Source organism: Euleptes europaea, chromosome 16 (genome assembly GCF_029931775.1).
Source record: "Euleptes europaea isolate rEulEur1 chromosome 16, rEulEur1.hap1, whole genome shotgun sequence".
NCBI lineage: Eukaryota > Metazoa > Chordata > Lepidosauria > Squamata > Sphaerodactylidae > Euleptes > Euleptes europaea.
The window spans coordinates 12,191,074-12,208,174 of record NC_079327.1 but is presented as its reverse complement, the minus strand read 5'-3'; the positions used below and the strand labels follow the sequence as shown (position 1 = coordinate 12,208,174).

Genomic DNA, 17,101 nt, shown 5'->3' with positions numbered 1-17,101 from the left:
TTTTATGCAGCTGTCTCACCATTTTTACTGTTTTACTTTGTAAGATGCCTCGAGAAGGTCTCTGGAGAGACAGCATGTACGTTTTCTGAATAAATAATTAATAAATGAACATAGCTGTTTACTAGCATGCTAATGTGAACCCCCTGTTATAGTCTGAACTGGCACAGGTCAAGTTCAGGTTTACCATGTAAATGACATCTATGCTACATGAGACCAGAATGAAGTGTGTAGTCGCACACATTCCCAGTTAAATAGCTAGGCAAGAAAGAAAGAAGGAAGGAAGGAAGGAAGGAAGGAAGGAAGGAAGGAAGGAAGAAAGGAAGAAAGGAAGGAAGGAAGGAAGAAAGGAAGGAAGGAAGGAAGGAAGGAAGGAAGGAAGAAAGGAAGGAAGGAAGGAGGGAGGGAAGGAAGGAGGGAGGGAAGGAAGGAGGGAGGGAGGGAGGGAGGAAGAGAGGGAGGAAGGAAGGAAGGAAATGACAACTTTAGAATTTATGAATTTCTACTAAAACATTTGGTTCTGAGCAATAAACAGTAATACAATTGTTATTCAAATTTTGCTCAGAAACCCAAAAACTTGTATGCTTATCAATACCTGCAATAAACTCCTTCTTGGCGCTTTTACTAGGGGGAAAAGATAAAAATCTAAAATATATACAATATGTACACTTTGTTAAAGTTTTTTTCCTTTTTTTACTCTTAGGAAAAATATTACTCTTACCTGATTTTTTTTTTAATTTTTCAATTTGGCAGGGCGTTAAATCCTTTAGACTGGCACTCAAATTCTTAACTTATACCCAGTGCAAATAGGGACTCAGGCTTCAGGCACCCGGGGTGGAGGGGGCCTTCACACAACCCTATGCTACAATGGCCATCGACAAATGAACTCTGGCCGCCACCGCTTGTTGACTTTGAGCAAAAGGTCTTTTCAAATACATTCAGGCAGCAGCATTCAGCCTGAGATAAGCCCCGTCACGTAAACCGTATTAGGGTTTAATACAGTATTTAGTTACACTTCCAGACGGACGTCAATAGGCTCTTTCATAGTAAGGTGTACTTAAATTAAAAGTCTACTCGTAAGAGAGACTAGAACCCTGCTATCTCCCTAAGGATAAATTGAAGCTTTAGTATTTAAAAGTCACCCAGCCATAAAGCTGCACATTTTAATGTCGTTTCCGAACAGGGAGGGTACAAAATTTCGTTGTCACAGCCCAAGCATGATTACTCAATGCCGGTATTCACACGACTGCTTTCTTTGGACGAATACAATCAAAGTGCTTGCTCCCTAGTAGATAGGGGCTAGAAAATAATGAATCATAGAATCATCGATTTGGAAGGGACCACCAGGGTTATCTAGTCCAACCCCCTGCACAATGAAGGAAATTCAAAACTACCCCCTGCCCCCACACCCCCAGTGACCCCTACTTCATGGCCAGATGATGGCCAAGATGCCCTCCCTCTCATGAGCTGCCTAAGGTCATAGAATCAGCATTGCTGACGGATGGCCATCTAGCCTCTGCTTAAAAACCTCCAGGGAAGGAGAGCTCACTGCCTCCGGAGGAAGCCTGTTCCACTGAGGAGCCGCTCTGTTAGAAAATTCTTCCTAATGTCTAGACCAGTGGTTCCCAACCTTTTTTTGACCAGGGACCACTAGGACCTTTTTGTTCAGTGCAGGGACCCCAAGGTTCAAAATAAAAATTCCGAGAATTTGAAAATAAACTTTAATCATAACTGTTAGTTAAACTTTAAGCTTAGAATAATATTTGAATGTATATTTTTATAATAGAGAACTTTTAATTAAAATATTAATTTATTATGGGTTTATAACTTTGTTTTCGCGGACCTTAATTTAGTTCTCGCGGACCCCTGGGGGTCCATGGACCCCTGGTTGGGAACCAGTGGTCTAGACGGAATGAGTAGGTGACCTGCAGACAGAAATTGATTCGGATGCTTCCAGAAATTTTAATTGCCATTTAACTTTTAAATGGAACGATAGCCCTACAAATTAGTGCCTTGCATAATTTGGATAACTCCAGTTCTCAAAATAACCCCTCTCACCTCTTTCTGGTTGCTCCCCTCCACCCCAAAACTACAATGGCCTACTATCACTAAGCAAGCAACAGACATGTAGAATAAGAGGGGCTGGAAACACTGACTGCAGCTCCCAATTGTTGCATAATCTGAAAGTACTCACTCATACTGGAGCACCCCTGGATTCTCTTTAGGCACAGGCCGATTTACAAAGATAGATAGATAGATAGATTAGGATAGGTAGATAAAGATAGATAAAGATAGATTGAGAGAGAGAGAGAGAGAGAGATAAGGATAGAGAGAGAGAGATAAGGAGAGAGAGAGATTAAGGAGAGAGAGAGAGAGAGAGAGATAAGGAGAGAGGGAGAGAGAGGGAGAGAGAGAGATAAGGATAGATAAGGAGAGAGAGAGAGAATTTATTTACGGCCCTTAGCCAGATAAAACAGGAAACATGGACTAATAAATTCTTACAAAGAATTACAGTCCGAGTCTTATAACACTTAAAATTACAGCTGGGACACATCTGTCAATTGTGCTAAGAGGCTGTTCTATGGCGTCGAATTTTCATTGCTGCCATGCAAAATTTCGCAACCTGAAGACTGAGGGATTATCCCCTTGTAGGAGCGTCTCAATCCTTTCTCCTGCCCTGTCAGGTCCCATTCTCGATAAGAGGGGCTCAATAAACTTCGAACGGGGTAATGTATAAAAATTGCAGTTCAGGAGGGCATGCTCAACAGTTTCTAAGTCCCCTGATTTGCAGGGGCAGAATCTCTCCTCCCAGGATATCTTCTTAAATTTCCCCTCTAGCATAGCACAAGGTCAGGCTGCACATCTGGCCAGGGTAAAGGCCCTTCTATAATTATTTATCTCTAAGTAGTGGAGATAGGCTGCTGGTGCTAGGATGTATTTAGAATGGAGGGGTGCCATAAATAGAGGTGCCCTTGCTAAATCTGCTTGTCTCTCAATGTCTTTAATCCTTTGGGATATAATTAACTTAGCTCGTTCCCATCCTAACTGAAGTAGTGCTAGGGGTGTAAAACCCAAGTTATTTAATTTGTCTTCTATGGCTATCACCCATTTTGACCTAAAGGTGTCACAAAGGATCAGTGGGAGAAGGCCCTTAGGGTTGAAGTTAATTTTTAGCCAGAGATATATCGAGGACAGGACAATCCTTACCTCCACCTTCACCATGCCAGTTTCTAAACGGATCAAAGCATTTGGAACACATCTTGGCAATTGTAGGGCAGCTCTAAGGAACTTGGATTGCACACGCTCAATGGGAGTAAGACAAGAGGGTGGAGAATTGAGTTGTGTTCCATATAACATTTGTGCTTGGGAATTATGGGAATTTATGTGGGAACAGCCAAAGAACCTCCAACTGCAACAGTAGCCAGTGTGGTATAGTGACTAAGAGGGTTGGTTTGGAACGGTAGACTCTGATCTGGAGAACCGGGTTCGATTCCCCACTCCTCCACATGAGCGGCGGAGGCTAATCTGGTGAACTGGATTTGTTTCCCCACTCCTACACACGAAGCCAGCTGGGTGACCTTGGGCAAGTTACATTCTATTAAGAGCTCTCTCAGCCCCACCTACCTCACAGGGTGTCTGCTGTGTGGAGGGGAAGGGAAGGTGATTGTAAGCCAGTTTGAGTCTCCCTTAAGTGGTAGAGAAAGTCAGCATATAAAAAAACAACTCTTCTTCTTCTAGCTTACCAACCCACTGACTGAAGCTCAATAGATGAGGTGAAACATATTCCAAGGATACAGTCCTATGGCTCCAATTATCGGGTTGTTCATTCTGGGTTCCCTAGTTTCTGCCAGGGTGCATGAGCTGCAACTAAGGTTGCCAACCTCCAGGTGAGGCCTGGGTCGCTCCCAGAATTACAACTGATCTCTAGGCTACAAAGATCAGTCCCCCTGGAGGAAATGGCAGCTTTGGAGGACGGACTCTTACAATGCATCCCTTCTTAGCTCCTTCCTCTCCCCAAACTCTCCTGGAATTTGCCAACCCAGAGTTGGCACCCCTAACTGAAACTCAAGTCTCAGGCACTACATGCAATGAGTAGAAACTAGCAATGAGGACCGTATATACATTTTCTCAAGGCTAAGGAGCAACAGCATAGTGCCTTAAATAAACAGGAATCTTATGTCTTTTATGCATGGTTTTGCAGTACGTTCAAGATCTGCCAGGTGAGGGCTGATCCATCTCAGTGCTTCTGAAGTGGGTTGTAGGACATGAAAGCTCATGCTAGAATACAAACACGTCTGTCTTTAAGGTACTGTAAGGTCTTTTATGCATGGCTGTTTCACTCTTGGTCACCCCTCCGACGACTCCGGGTATTTGTGTTGATTATGCATGCCGCTTCTGACCGTCAGAGGTCACCTCGCTCTCCCCCTGCATTTCCCCGTGTTTTGCCCACATTTTGAGGGACATGTTTTATCTCAAATTTGAAAACGCGGGCAAAATGCGTGGAAACACAGGGGGAGAGTGAGGCGGTCGGAAACGGCATGCATAATAACACAAATACCCGAAGTCGTCGGAAGGGTGACGGCGAGTGAAACAACCATGCACAAAAGACCTTACAGTACCTTAAAGACAGACACGTTTGTATTCTAGCGTGAGCTTTCATGTCCTACAACCCACTTCAGAAGCACTGAGATGGACCAGCCCTCATTTGGCAGATCTTGAACATACTGCAAAACTCCTGTTTGTTTTCGCTGCAGATATTTTGGCATGCTGCCCTAGAGCTCCAGTCTAAAGCTGCTTCTCAGGACAGTACTTCTCCAGAAAAAGAGCAATGCTGAGGTTTGATCCAGAAGGTACTGATTAAAACAGATGTACGTATTTAGGAGCCCTGTGGCACAGAGTGGTAAGCTGCAGTACTGCAGTCCAAGCTCTGCTCACGACCTGAGTTCAATCCCGATGGAAGTCGGGTTCAGGTAGCATACTCAAGGTTGACTCAGCCTTCCATCCTTCCGAGGTCGGTAAAACGAGCACCTAGCTTGCTGGGGGAAAAGGGAAGATGACTGGGGAAGGCACTGGCAAACCACCCCATAAACAAAGTCTGCCTAGTAAACGTCGGGATATGACGCCACCCCATGGGTCAGGAATGACCCGGTGCTTGCAGGGGACCTTTACCTTTACACGTATTAAGATCCTGGTAACCAAAAGGCCCATTCCTACAGTGGCAATCCAGACTTGCGTGAGAAAGGGGAAAGCAACGTTTTAAATAGTCTTGCCCTGTTCATTGCCATTTCTATGCAAAGTATGCACGCATGCACCAGTGACAGCAGGAACAGACAAGCATTGCTATGTATACATTGCATGCAACTGAGTTATGCACTTCTTGAGTTATGTACTTCTAAGTGTTATACACAATCACACTCATGGACTGCTGCTCTACAGGAGACTGGATTTTTAATGTCCTCCACACCCAGAACCCCAGTGTCTAAAGAGACTCCCATATCAGGGGATTTATATATCATACATGCCATTTGCCCAGTAGCGCACTCACACACAAATACGTACCAAGTTATACAAATTGCGCCGAATCTGTCGCAGCATTCCTCTATATGCTGGTTTAAGAAGTTCCTGAAAACTCGTAGGCCACTTGTCATAGGTCTGATCTTTTTCTATGTCATTGATCCACTAGGAAAAAAAAACATACCAATGCTTGCTAGAGGTCACCAAGTTACTGGTAAAATAAGACATTTACAACCAAAATACTCCTGAGTGTTCCATGCTAATGCCCTAAGCATGTCTCCTGGGTATAAGGGTGCAAGTATGCTTAGTCTCTTTTAATACGGTTGCCAACCTCCAGGTACTAGCTGGAGAGCTCCTGCTATTACAACTGCTGTCCAGCCGATAAGAGATCAGTTCTCCTGGAGAAAATGGCCACTTTGGCAATTAGACTCTATGGCATTGAAGTCTCTCCCCTCCCCAAACCCCTCCCTTCTCAGGCTCTGCCCCAAAAACCTCCTGCTGGTGGCGAAGAGGGACCTGGCAACCCTACTATCAAAACATGCGAACTGAAAGCGAAGTCTGTAACAGAAGCACATCCCTGCAGCTATGAACGAATGGGTAATACCAACAGCAGTCATCAGGTCTGCTTTTTAACATGTCCAGTAGGGTTGCCTCTTTGCCACCAGCAGGTTTTTGGGGCGGAGCCTAAGGAGGGGGAGGGGGGAGGAACTTCAATGCCATAGAGTCCAATTGCCAAAGCGGCCATTTTCTCCAGGTGAACTGATCCCTATTGGCTGGAGATCAATTGTAATAGCAGGAGATCTCCAGCTAGTACCTGGAGGTTGGCAACCCTACTGTACAGTGTTCTGATCGTTTCTCCGAAGAGGCCCCAATGATTTCCCCAGGAATTGAGGTATTTAAAATATTTCCAGCACTAAATACCAAAAGTGCTGCAGCATAGCTAATGTTTTTTTAAATGAGTTTTTGTAAGCAAAGTAAATTAAGCTAGGAAAAACACTATCTAATTTATATATGCACATCAAACATAAAAAGGAGAAAAGCTGCTTAAAACAGACAAAAACCAGTCTACTATAGTCCAGTGCACTTTAATCATTAAGTTAACGTTTCACTTAAAAAAAACAACCCAATAGATAAAGAGTTTAGTCCTCTTGGGAATGCTACAATACCTGTTGCAGTAAGTAAGAAATTAAAATTTGTTCAGCCACTACCAGTGTTTCTGTACATGTCAATATAGGGCAATTTGGCACTATTCGAGACTCCTGCTTTCAATTTCTTCCTCAATTATAAGAAAATTTATCATTTGTCGCCAGAGATCTTTCTTTAATTGTTTATCCGCTGAAGCGCACTTACAGTTAACAAATACAAGGGTGAAATATAGTAGTACAGAGGAATAATTGGTTTTTCAATTGCACTTGAGTCTTAACAAATTCAACAACAGCATTCTGAACGAAGGAGAACTGGTGGTGTTATTAATGAGTGATATTCAAATTTTCCACAGCCAAACAACTGAAAGATCTGTACAAAACAAATTTCCTTGCCGGGGATGCATTTATGAAAACTTGTGAGCTGAACGAAACCCTTTAACAGGCCGAATGGGTTGCACATATAACTTGGAAGCAATGATAACAGGTTGGTCTAACAGCGTTCTCTTATATTTCTTACAGTGCATTCCTAAGGAGAGTTACTCCAGTCTAAGCCCATTCATTTCAATCGGCTTAGACTGGAGTAATTCTCCTTAGGAATCCACTGTTAGTCTCAGTTCCGACATAACGAAAAACAAAATGATTATGTATTTTAAGTATGGTTATTTTGTGACACCAGGATTCAAATCCTGGTCTGCCTCAATAATACTGGGCTCACTGGCTTTTCTCTTTCCCCTGCCAAGACCTGGCAGGCACCCCAGCCCGCCTCAAGGTAAGGGTGATGCTGAGAAACAAGCCAAGATGTCTCCTTTATTCCATTCCTTTATTCCATTCTTTATGCTTGTGAACCAACAGGTCATGAGCAAAACAAATTCAATACATTCCATAATCAAGATGTCTCTATTTGTACCTCACATAAAACCACAGTTATGACTAATGGTGGTTAATTAACTTCTGAACATGATTTCAGATTCTTGTTTGACAAACACAAACCTTAACCGTCGTCAGCAAAATGGTCCACGTTTGGACAATCATACTAAACATAGTTAGCTTTAATTAAACTATGGTTTTGTTTGACATCCCAACCAAGCATTGAATCCCTGCAGCCATGCATTAACTGCTGCGTATCAGAATGCTTGCTATAAGATGCAATCCTTTCCCAAAGTCCGTTTCTCATCCTATATTCTTTAACATTAGACATGAAAATTTTTGAAAGAATCAATTATGTCAACGTAGTCAATTTGAAATTGGTAGACCGATATTCTCCTGTACCCTCCACATTTCCCTCCCTCACCCCACTTCTTATCTTTGCTTATCCAGTTATCAAAATTTTGTCTGTTTACCCCTTATGCCAGTCTGTAAAACTCTATGTGCACTGATGGTACTGGATATAGAGCTTGACTACCCTACATTCTCCTAGAAATGGACCTTGGGCTTGTTTGGAGGTTCTTGCAGGGGAGCGAAGCTGTCGTATACCCTTGACCGAAGAACGGTACACTCCTTCCAACTGGGATGCTCGCCCTCTTCCACCGAGCGCGCAGCTTCGGGAGGGACGCACATGAAGCAGTGAGGGAGGTAGGGCACACCTGCCTAGCCAGCCAGACCAGGCAAATCAAACCTGGCGATCAATGGGGTGACAGATGTCGCAGCCAGATCGCCCTCACTACTACTATCGGTACCAACATTAAATTCTTCCCCCGAAACAGTGATACATCATTGCTTGTTGAATAAAATTTTGGCACGTCGCTCCCTGGAAGTTGCACCTGAAAAGCATTGCTGGAAAGCAGTAGAACTTTTGGAAAGAATTAACACAACCCGCTGAGAACCTAAAACTACATCAGAGAGAGGATTTTTTCTACAGTGATAATCAAACCAACTACTGGTTTTTTTTTAGTGCTTATAATTTCAAAATTAAAAATATTACTTACTATTATCGAAGAGTGACGGAAGTCTAATGCGTAGGTGTCATCGGCATTATGGGCAGATAATCTCATGAATTTGCTAAGAACATCTCCTTTAATTCCAAGGGTGTGAAGTCCATGCATTGCTTTCCCTTCACGCTTCAGAGTTTCTAAAATACTTTGTAGTTAAACAAAAGGACATTATATATATAAAAAAAACAAAACGACACAGGACAGACAGCGGAACAAGTGACGTGTTCCTCAAATATTCTTATTGTGTTATCTTAATCTACTCTGTATTGAACTTCTACGAGTCAAGACTCTGGCTGAGTCGGTTGGTGGCGCATAAGGTCAGTTGCTCTGGGAACTAAACAATGTGTAGTCCATCTTTTATGAGGAGAAGGAAAGTTGTCAGTGTGGCTGTGGTTAAAGAAGAAGAAGAGGAGTTGGTTTTTATATGCCGACTTTCTCTACCACTTAAGGCAGAATCAAACCAGCTTACAATCACCTTCCCTTCCCCTCCCCACAACAGATACCTATTGGCTGGAGATCAGTTGTAATAGCAAGATATCTTCTGCTATTACCTGGAGGTTAGCAACCCTACTGCAGCAGCCTGCAGGGGCTAAGAATTCCCCTCCCCCCCATACGTATAACCTGGTTGGCTATATGAGTGGGGAAAGGGAGAGAGAAGTGGTTGAATTTAACACACTGATTTGAACAAACCAGCCAGTTCTTTGGCTGCAGGCTTCTAATCACAGCTTTAATACTGATAAAAAACAAAACAGAAAAACAAATCGCAGTTTTACTATTGGTTTTTTTTTTTTTTTAAATGCACGGCTGTTTCAAAGGTAACAGTCACTTAAATACTTGTCTCATGACCACTTTCACTGTGTGTAGAGACGGTGGCTTGTAGTTTCTAGCTATGTAGTAGGTTGCAAATTAAAACATACCCTGTTAGCTGGAAATCCAGGAAACTGCTTGGCTCGTTATTAGCAGCAAATAGCTATCTAATTGTTGTGTATATTCACACTGATTACACCACCCGCTACAAAACAAATTAAGCAACCACAAGTTTAGATATTTCTTCTGGAAAATGCCAGCGAAAGCATAAATGGTATTCCTGTTGTCTGATCAAGATAAAGTCATTAATGACAAAGCAGCTGGGTCTGTGGGAGATGCATAATAACAGAAAGAAACTATTTGCTGAGCTTAATCTGGTGAGTTGCAGAGCTATTATATGACACCGATTAAGTTCCATTCCTTTACATCCTTGGGGAAAGTTTGCAGAGATTAATTCTGTGGACCCCAAAGATGGTGGGGTGGATCAAACCAGCTTCCCCACTCGCTCAATCCCCCCTCCTTACCACAGCTCCTGCCGCACAAGACTTTGTTACATGACTTTTGTCCATGCAGGCCCCATGATCCCCCAGCCGAGCCTTTCTGGGTGGTCAAAAGGGAGACCCTTCCTCCCTTTTTATCAACAGAAAAACTGGTTGGATCCCCTCCAACGTATGCAATCTCTGTTGTTTGTTCAAACATTGCTAATGGCCATTTACCTTGTTTTATTTATAGTATAATTGTTTAACCACTGAGCTTGTGGCAACACTAAAAGCTGTTGCTTACTTATACTGAGACACAGTATTGTTCCCCTGCTCAGCCATATTTTTTTCCAGACTCAAACAAAAAAGCATAGCGTTGAACCAACCTCAGAATGACATATTAATATTCCTCTTAGGATCACTCAGGTATAGCTAACCACACCTTAGATAGGTTATTGATAAGGGTAATGGTGCTTTAGGGCTAATAAACACAGGAAGAGAAGAGGCATAGCTAATACTTTACCTAAATGGATCATGGGAATCCAAGTCTATACGAAGACCATTTAGGAATAAACGCGCTTCACCAGGCTGAAGTCCAAGGGTGTCATGTAAATGCTAGCAAAGGGGAAATATTGCCAAGTTTACTATGACTTAGGAAAACAGTGCAAAAAAGAAATAAATCTACGGAACACCCAAACATTTCAGACCTGAAGACTATAGCAATAAAAACATTAATTTGGGGAGGATGAAGCTTAATTATTATCACAGATGAAGACCATCTTTTCTTTTCTGCATAATAAACTTGATGCCAGCTATTCATTAGTTGCATTCAACAATCCTCACATATTTATGGATCACACTAAATGGAAAAAAAATCAAACAAACCAGAAGGTATGCTTTAAACTGGTTACAAGTTATACTCCAGGACGTGAGTTTAGTATTTGTCATGAGAAATCAAACTAAATACCAGCGGTTGTAATAGTGGGAGATTTCCAGCCACCACCTGGAGGTTGGCAACACTATTTACAGGTCAAAGTTAAATCCAGCTATGTACCATGAACAGGAGCATCTGTGGAGGGAGGGGAGCAGGAAGACACTGGGAGGTTGTGCCTCACATCTGCTCTTGCCCGAGGGCAGCAAGCTGTTGCATATCGCCTCCCTCCTTTGGCTGGCTGTGAGGCCTTGGAACGGGCCTGGCCTTCTTCATTTATTACTTTTCACAGGTCAAAACTGACCACTGGCATTAATCAATACTGCTAAATTGAATACAGTCTCGGCCCAGAAATCCAGCTAAGCTCAAGACCGTCTCAAGATGTTACTGCAAAATGCGTTTCAACACTTCAAAATATGAAGCCACTTCCTTGTATTTTAGGCTCAACTCAGAGGAGGAAGAGGAAGAAGAGTTGGTTTTTATATGCCGACTTAAGGAAGAATCAAACCGGCTTACAATCACCTTCCCCTCCCCTCCCCACAACGGACACCCTGTGGGGAGGGGCTGTGGCTCTGTGGCAGAGCATCTGCTTGGCATGCAGAAGGTCCCAGGTTCAGTCCCCGGCATCTCCAGTTAAAGGGACTAGGTAAGTAGGTGATGTGAAAGACCCCTCTGCCTGAGACCCTGGAGAGATGCTGCTAGTCTGAGTAGACAATACTGACTTTGATGGACCAAGGGTCTGATTCAGTAGAAGGCAGCTTTAAAATTAAAAAAAAAAAGGTAGGTGGGGCTGAGAGAGTGTGACTAGCCCAAGGTCACCCCGCTGGCTTCATGTGTAGGAGTGGGGAAACCAACCCGGTTTCCAAGATCAGCCTCCGCCGCTCATGTGGAGGAGTGGGGAATCAAGCCCGGTTCTCCAGATCAGAGTCCCCCGCTCCAAACCACTGCACCACAATGATTTGTGACAGTTCTCAAGGACCTGGTTAATTGCCAAGCTTGCGTGCTCTCTCCGTCTCTCCTTCCCTTTTCCGTGTGCACTGAGGTTGGTTTCCATCACAGCCACTAGTGAAGAGTTCTAGTTACTAGTTTAAAAAAGAGGAAGGAACCCAACCTCCATTTGCCCAGGCAATTACATTCAAATGTCACAACTCACTGAAGACTTGAAGACCAATCTCCAGCTGATAGAGTTCAGTTCACCTGGAGAAAATGGCTGCTTTGGCCATTGGACTCTATGGCATTGAAGTCCCTCCCCTCCCCAAACCCCGCCTTCCCCAGTCTCCACCCCAAAAATCTCCAGGTATTTGCCAACCCGGAGCTGGCAACTCTACCCACCAAGTGTTTTTAGGAAGTGGGTGGGGCCAAGTAAGGCTTTTGCCCAGAAAGGCTTCTGATTTGACTATCGGAGATTTGATTGGCTGTGCGGATTTTTACAAAAATGTTTCTTTGGCCACCACAACACAAGAATCTACACTGTGTTACTGAAGTTAAGCTGTGGCAATCATTTTGTGGCTGGCTCCGCCTCCTGCAGCAGCCATTTTGGGGCAGCCATGTTGGAGCTGCGCCCGTCATGCTACGTCAGAATTCCATATGTGCCTGCAGGCTCAAAAAGATTGGCAACCCTATGTCTGACCCCATATTATAGGTGTAGCAAGAGCAAGCAAAAATTAAAGGCTGTAACGCTCTTTGTGCAACAAGTAAAACCGTACCTTTTATCCTACATGCAACAAAAGCAAGATGTCTCAATTAGGAGACACAGTTTCACTAAGCCAGATACAAAAGCTAAACCGTACAAGGGCCATACAAGGTGCGCTCTTTACCTGGGGTTAAGTAAAAACCCAAAGTAAAAATGAGATGAAGGCCTTCACAAGCCTACAACTTGAAATGTTATTTTTGCGGGGGAACATCTTCTGTAACGTAGCTACTAGCTCCTGAATGCTTTTCTGACTGCATCTAATCATCATATACTTTTCAGTCCTTAATATCCTTTAGCCCCTTTCCTGTATTGCATTTTCTATTCAACTTTCATTATCTTAGAGGGGAATCTTTCAGTTCTGCACAGCTTGAAACCATGCCTCTCCCGCTGTTAGACGAATATCCTGTAGCTTAAAAAGGCATGACAATTTATTCTGCTGTGCTAGTGGTGTCTGAATAGCTGCCAAAATTTATATTCCGACACAAAAAAATTGCTTTTTACCATTGTGTTCATGTGGACTCAAAATATCTTTTTCATGTGGTCCTCAGGGACAGCATAATGGCATGTGGTCAGGTTTAATTTACACCTAAATTAATCCCAAAATGTCATTTTATAGATACATATGTTCAAAGAACTGACGTCCTTTTGCTTCTGCTCTTCAAAGTTAGGTTTTAATCCCTTCATGTGGCAGGTTCAAAATAGGAAGTACCAATTTAATGTGTGTGTCTAAATACACTCCAGCTTGCCATTTTGACAATGTAATTTGTGCAAATGTATTAGGCCGTCTCTAATGAAACATTAGTTTGGAGATGACATTTGAAGGAGAGGCTCAAAGGTCTTCTGTCAGGTAACAGGATTTTCCAAAAGAGACAGCAACTGACATCAGAACACATTCAGATCTATTTTAAGAGCTGTTTAACTACCAGTCCTCGATACCATTTTATACTGCGTTTCTACAGCTGCTGCAGTCTAATAAAAGTGAGTAATCTGCAGTAAGGCAAAGAGAGAGAGGAAAAATTAAATAGGATTTCACTAAAAGAAGCCTACTAAAAAGAGCAAGCGGCTCAAAGAAAAAATAGCTGCAGGTCTTTAAAAATAAAATTGTTTAGTCCACGGCATAAATGAGAACCAGCATGGTGTAGTAGTTAAGAGCGGCGGACTATAATCAGGAGAACCGGGTTCGATTCCTCACTCCTCCACGTGAAGCCAGCTGGGTGACCTTGGGCTAGTCGCAGTTCTCTCAGAACTCTCTCAGCCCCACCTACCTCACAAAGTGACTGTTGTGGGGAGAGGGGAAGGCAAGGCGATAGAAAGCCGCTTTGAGACTCCTTAAAGGTAGAGAAAAGTGGGGTATAAAACCAACTCTTTTTCTTCAAGAGTTCATAAAAAAATGGCCTGAACTGTACTGTTTCAGTGAGTGCTTCTGGCAGCAGAAGGAGAAGGAGAAGAGGAGGAGGAGTTGGTTTTTACATGCCAACTTTCTCTACCACTTGAGGAAGAATCAAACCAGCTTACAATGGCCTTCCCTTCCCCACAACAGACACCCTGTGAGGTAGGTGGGGCTGAGAGAGCTCTAAGAGAGCTGTGACTAACCCAAGGTCACCCAGCTGGCTTCATGTGTAGGAGTGAGGAAACAAATCTAGTTTGGGGATGGGGGTTCTATAGATTCCCCTTTCCCATTGCAGACCTTCCCATCTGCCCTCCAAGCTGTCCATGAGTATCCCCCCTTGACCCCATGAACATTTTGGAAGTCTCAATGGGCTACAGCAGAAGAAGTCCCCTCCACAACCTCTGCTTCAGGTCTTGTGGGATACAAGCCACTCCACTCTTAACAGAGATTTTATGGACATGAAGTTCAGAATTGCTATGAAGTGTCTATGAAAAAAAGAGAGAAGCATCCTGCCAGTAAGCATTGTTACTCAGAAACAGTATGTTCCAGGGAAATCAATTAGATCTCTTTCTTATAACACACATGAAGCTGCCTTGTACTGGATCAGACCCTCGGTCCATCAAAGTCAGTATTGTCGACTCAGACCGGCAGCGGCTCTCCAGGGTCTCAGGCAAGGTCTTTCACATCACCCTCTTGCCTAGTCCCTTTAACTGGAGATGCCGGGGTTTGAACCTGGGACCTTCTGCATGCCGAGCAGATGCTCTACCACAGCTATAGCCCCTCCCCATATAAGCTATTTTAGCACTTTAATAAATTTAAAATTTAACACAATGTTTAACAAATACCTCTTCAGCAAGCAGCTCTGAAAATTTCAAATGCACTGTTAAATTTGGAAGGACAAATTTAAAAAAATCTAAAAAAGCGACATGTTTGGCAAGATGCACCCCCTATATCACAGAACTTGAAATAGTCCCAGTTCAGAGATCAAGAATATCCCAAAAGGCAAATGCTGTCAACAAACACAACAGAGAATCTTGTAACAGCTTAAAGGCAGATTTTATTTACACCATTTATACCACACTTTTCTCCCCAATGGGGAACCAAAGTGTCTTATGTCATTCTCCTCTCCTCCTCTGCATCCTCACAACAACCCTGTGAGGTAGGTCACCCAGCAAACTTCCATGGCAGATTAGGGATTAGAACCTGGCTCTCCCAGATCCTAGTCTCACACTCTGAGGTGTAGTGATTAATGTCAGACAAGGACCTGGGATGGCCGGGTTCGAATCCCCCACTCGATCATGGAACCCCGCCAGGTGAACTTGGGCCTGTCACAATCTCTCAGCCTAACTTCCCCTTGCAAGTTTGTTGCTGCAAAGATTAAGTGGAGGAGGGGGAACAATGTGAAAAGCTACCCTGGGTCCCCGATAAGGAGAAAAGCAGGATATAAATAATATTTTTAAGCACTGGATTGCGCTTCACGTTAATTATTAGAGGAAGGAGAAAATCTAGCTTTCCTCGTTACTTTAGAAAGCAAAATGCCTTGAGGGGGAAGAAAAGGGAAGCAAAAACGGCAAAGTCTAATATAGAGATGCCAGCCTCCAGGTGGGGTCTGGAGATCTCCTGGAATTACTACTGCTCTCCAGGCCACAGAGATCAAATGGACAAAATGGCTAATTTGGAGGGTGGACTCCATCACATTATACCTCACTGAGGTGCCTTCCCTCCCCAAACCCCACCCTCCACAGACACCAGCCCTAAATCTCCCGGATTTCCCCAATCCAGAGTTGGCAACCCTCGCTAATACAAGCTAAAGCTTTGTGCAGTCAGTTTGCATTTAACACCCATGCTAAAGAGCGGCAGATTTCCTAACCATTTGTGCACTAAAGGGAAGATCTTAAAGCAGAACCTTCACAGATTTCCAACAGAGGAATGTACATATTATCCCTGTTTGTGGGCATTTGTGCGCTGAGCTGATTGATGTTTTGACTTCAGAGGTCACTTAAAGGTGCTCGCTTCAGAGTTAAAGCTCGGCCCCTGGGGGGTGTCTTTTGAACATTAATGGACTGATTTTCAGTGCTCACCCCAGTTGGAACTCCAGCGGCTCAGCAGCCCGGCAAATGAGGCCAGGCCTTGCAATACTTCAGAAAAATGTCACAAGCGGTAAAGAATGCAATTGATTAGCAAGCCTACCTCTTTCCCCCCCCCCTTTTTTTGAGGGACGGGAGAATGAACATTTTGGTTATTTTTTTTTAAAGGTGACATGATAATATATGTATCTCCCAGAACACTATTTCTTTTTTCATAATTAAAAAAACAACAACCAACCTTTTGATTTTCCTTTATTTCTTTCCGCATCTGCAGGTTTGCCAGCACTCTGGTCAGAGATCTGAAGGAATAAAAAAAACCCTGACGTCACGGAGAAATTGTTCTGCATTTGAAAACTCGCCCCCCCTACCCCCTCCAACAACCTACTTCGGATCCCTTAACCATAGTAAAAGATTTGGAATATTACATCTATACCAGATCTAGGAATCAACATACTTATAGTTTTGAATGGTCTGAGGAAGTAAGTAGTATGAATGCATCTCAGATAGAGAGCCAGATAAATAGTTATGATATAAACTACTTCATTATACAATAGTCTTAGAAGAAGAAGAGTTGTTTTTACATGCTGAATTTCTCTACCAATTAAGAATCAAACCAGCTTACAATCACCTTCCCTTCCCCTCCCGACACTCTGTGAGGTAGGTGGGGCTGAGAGAGTCTGTTCTGGGGAGGGGAAGGGAAGGCAATTGTAAGCCAGTTTGATTCTTTCTTAAGTGGTAGAGAAAGTCGGAATATAAAAACCAACTCCTCTTCCTCCTCTTCTTCTTGGAAGCCTCCCACAGAAAAGCCACTTAAGTCGGAGGAAGGCTTCAAAACAGTTGAGTAGTAGGATACCAGCCCTTGCCTGTGGAACTTATCAATACTAAGCCTGACTGCTAAATAGCCATATAAACCATCACATGAGGCAAGCTGGAATCATGTATTTATTTACTTTATTTATATCCCACTTTTCTCCCCAAAGGGGCTTACACCATTCTCCTCTCCTCCAGTTCTATCCTCACAACAACTCTGTGAGGTAGGTTAGGCGGAGAGTGTGTGACTGGCACAAGATCACCCAGCAAGCTTCCAAGGCAGAGTTGGGATTCGAATCTCAGTTCCCCAGATTATA

The 17,101-nt window shown here is 43.4% G+C and overlaps 1 protein-coding gene across 1 annotated transcript in view; it reads right to left on the bottom strand.

Annotated features, from left to right (window-relative positions):
* Positions 1–17,101, bottom strand: part of UGGT2 (UDP-glucose glycoprotein glucosyltransferase 2) — a 90,052-nt gene that overhangs the window by 49,227 nt on the left and 23,724 nt on the right. The window contains exons 10-13 of the mRNA XM_056862131.1: positions 16,213–16,273; positions 10,397–10,488; positions 8,582–8,732; positions 5,557–5,676 (exon numbers count right to left, since the gene is read on the bottom strand). Of these exons, the coding sequence (XP_056718109.1) occupies positions 5,557–5,676; positions 8,582–8,732; positions 10,397–10,488; positions 16,213–16,273 (424 nt within the window). The remainder of the gene's footprint in view (positions 1–5,556; positions 5,677–8,581; positions 8,733–10,396; positions 10,489–16,212; positions 16,274–17,101) is intronic.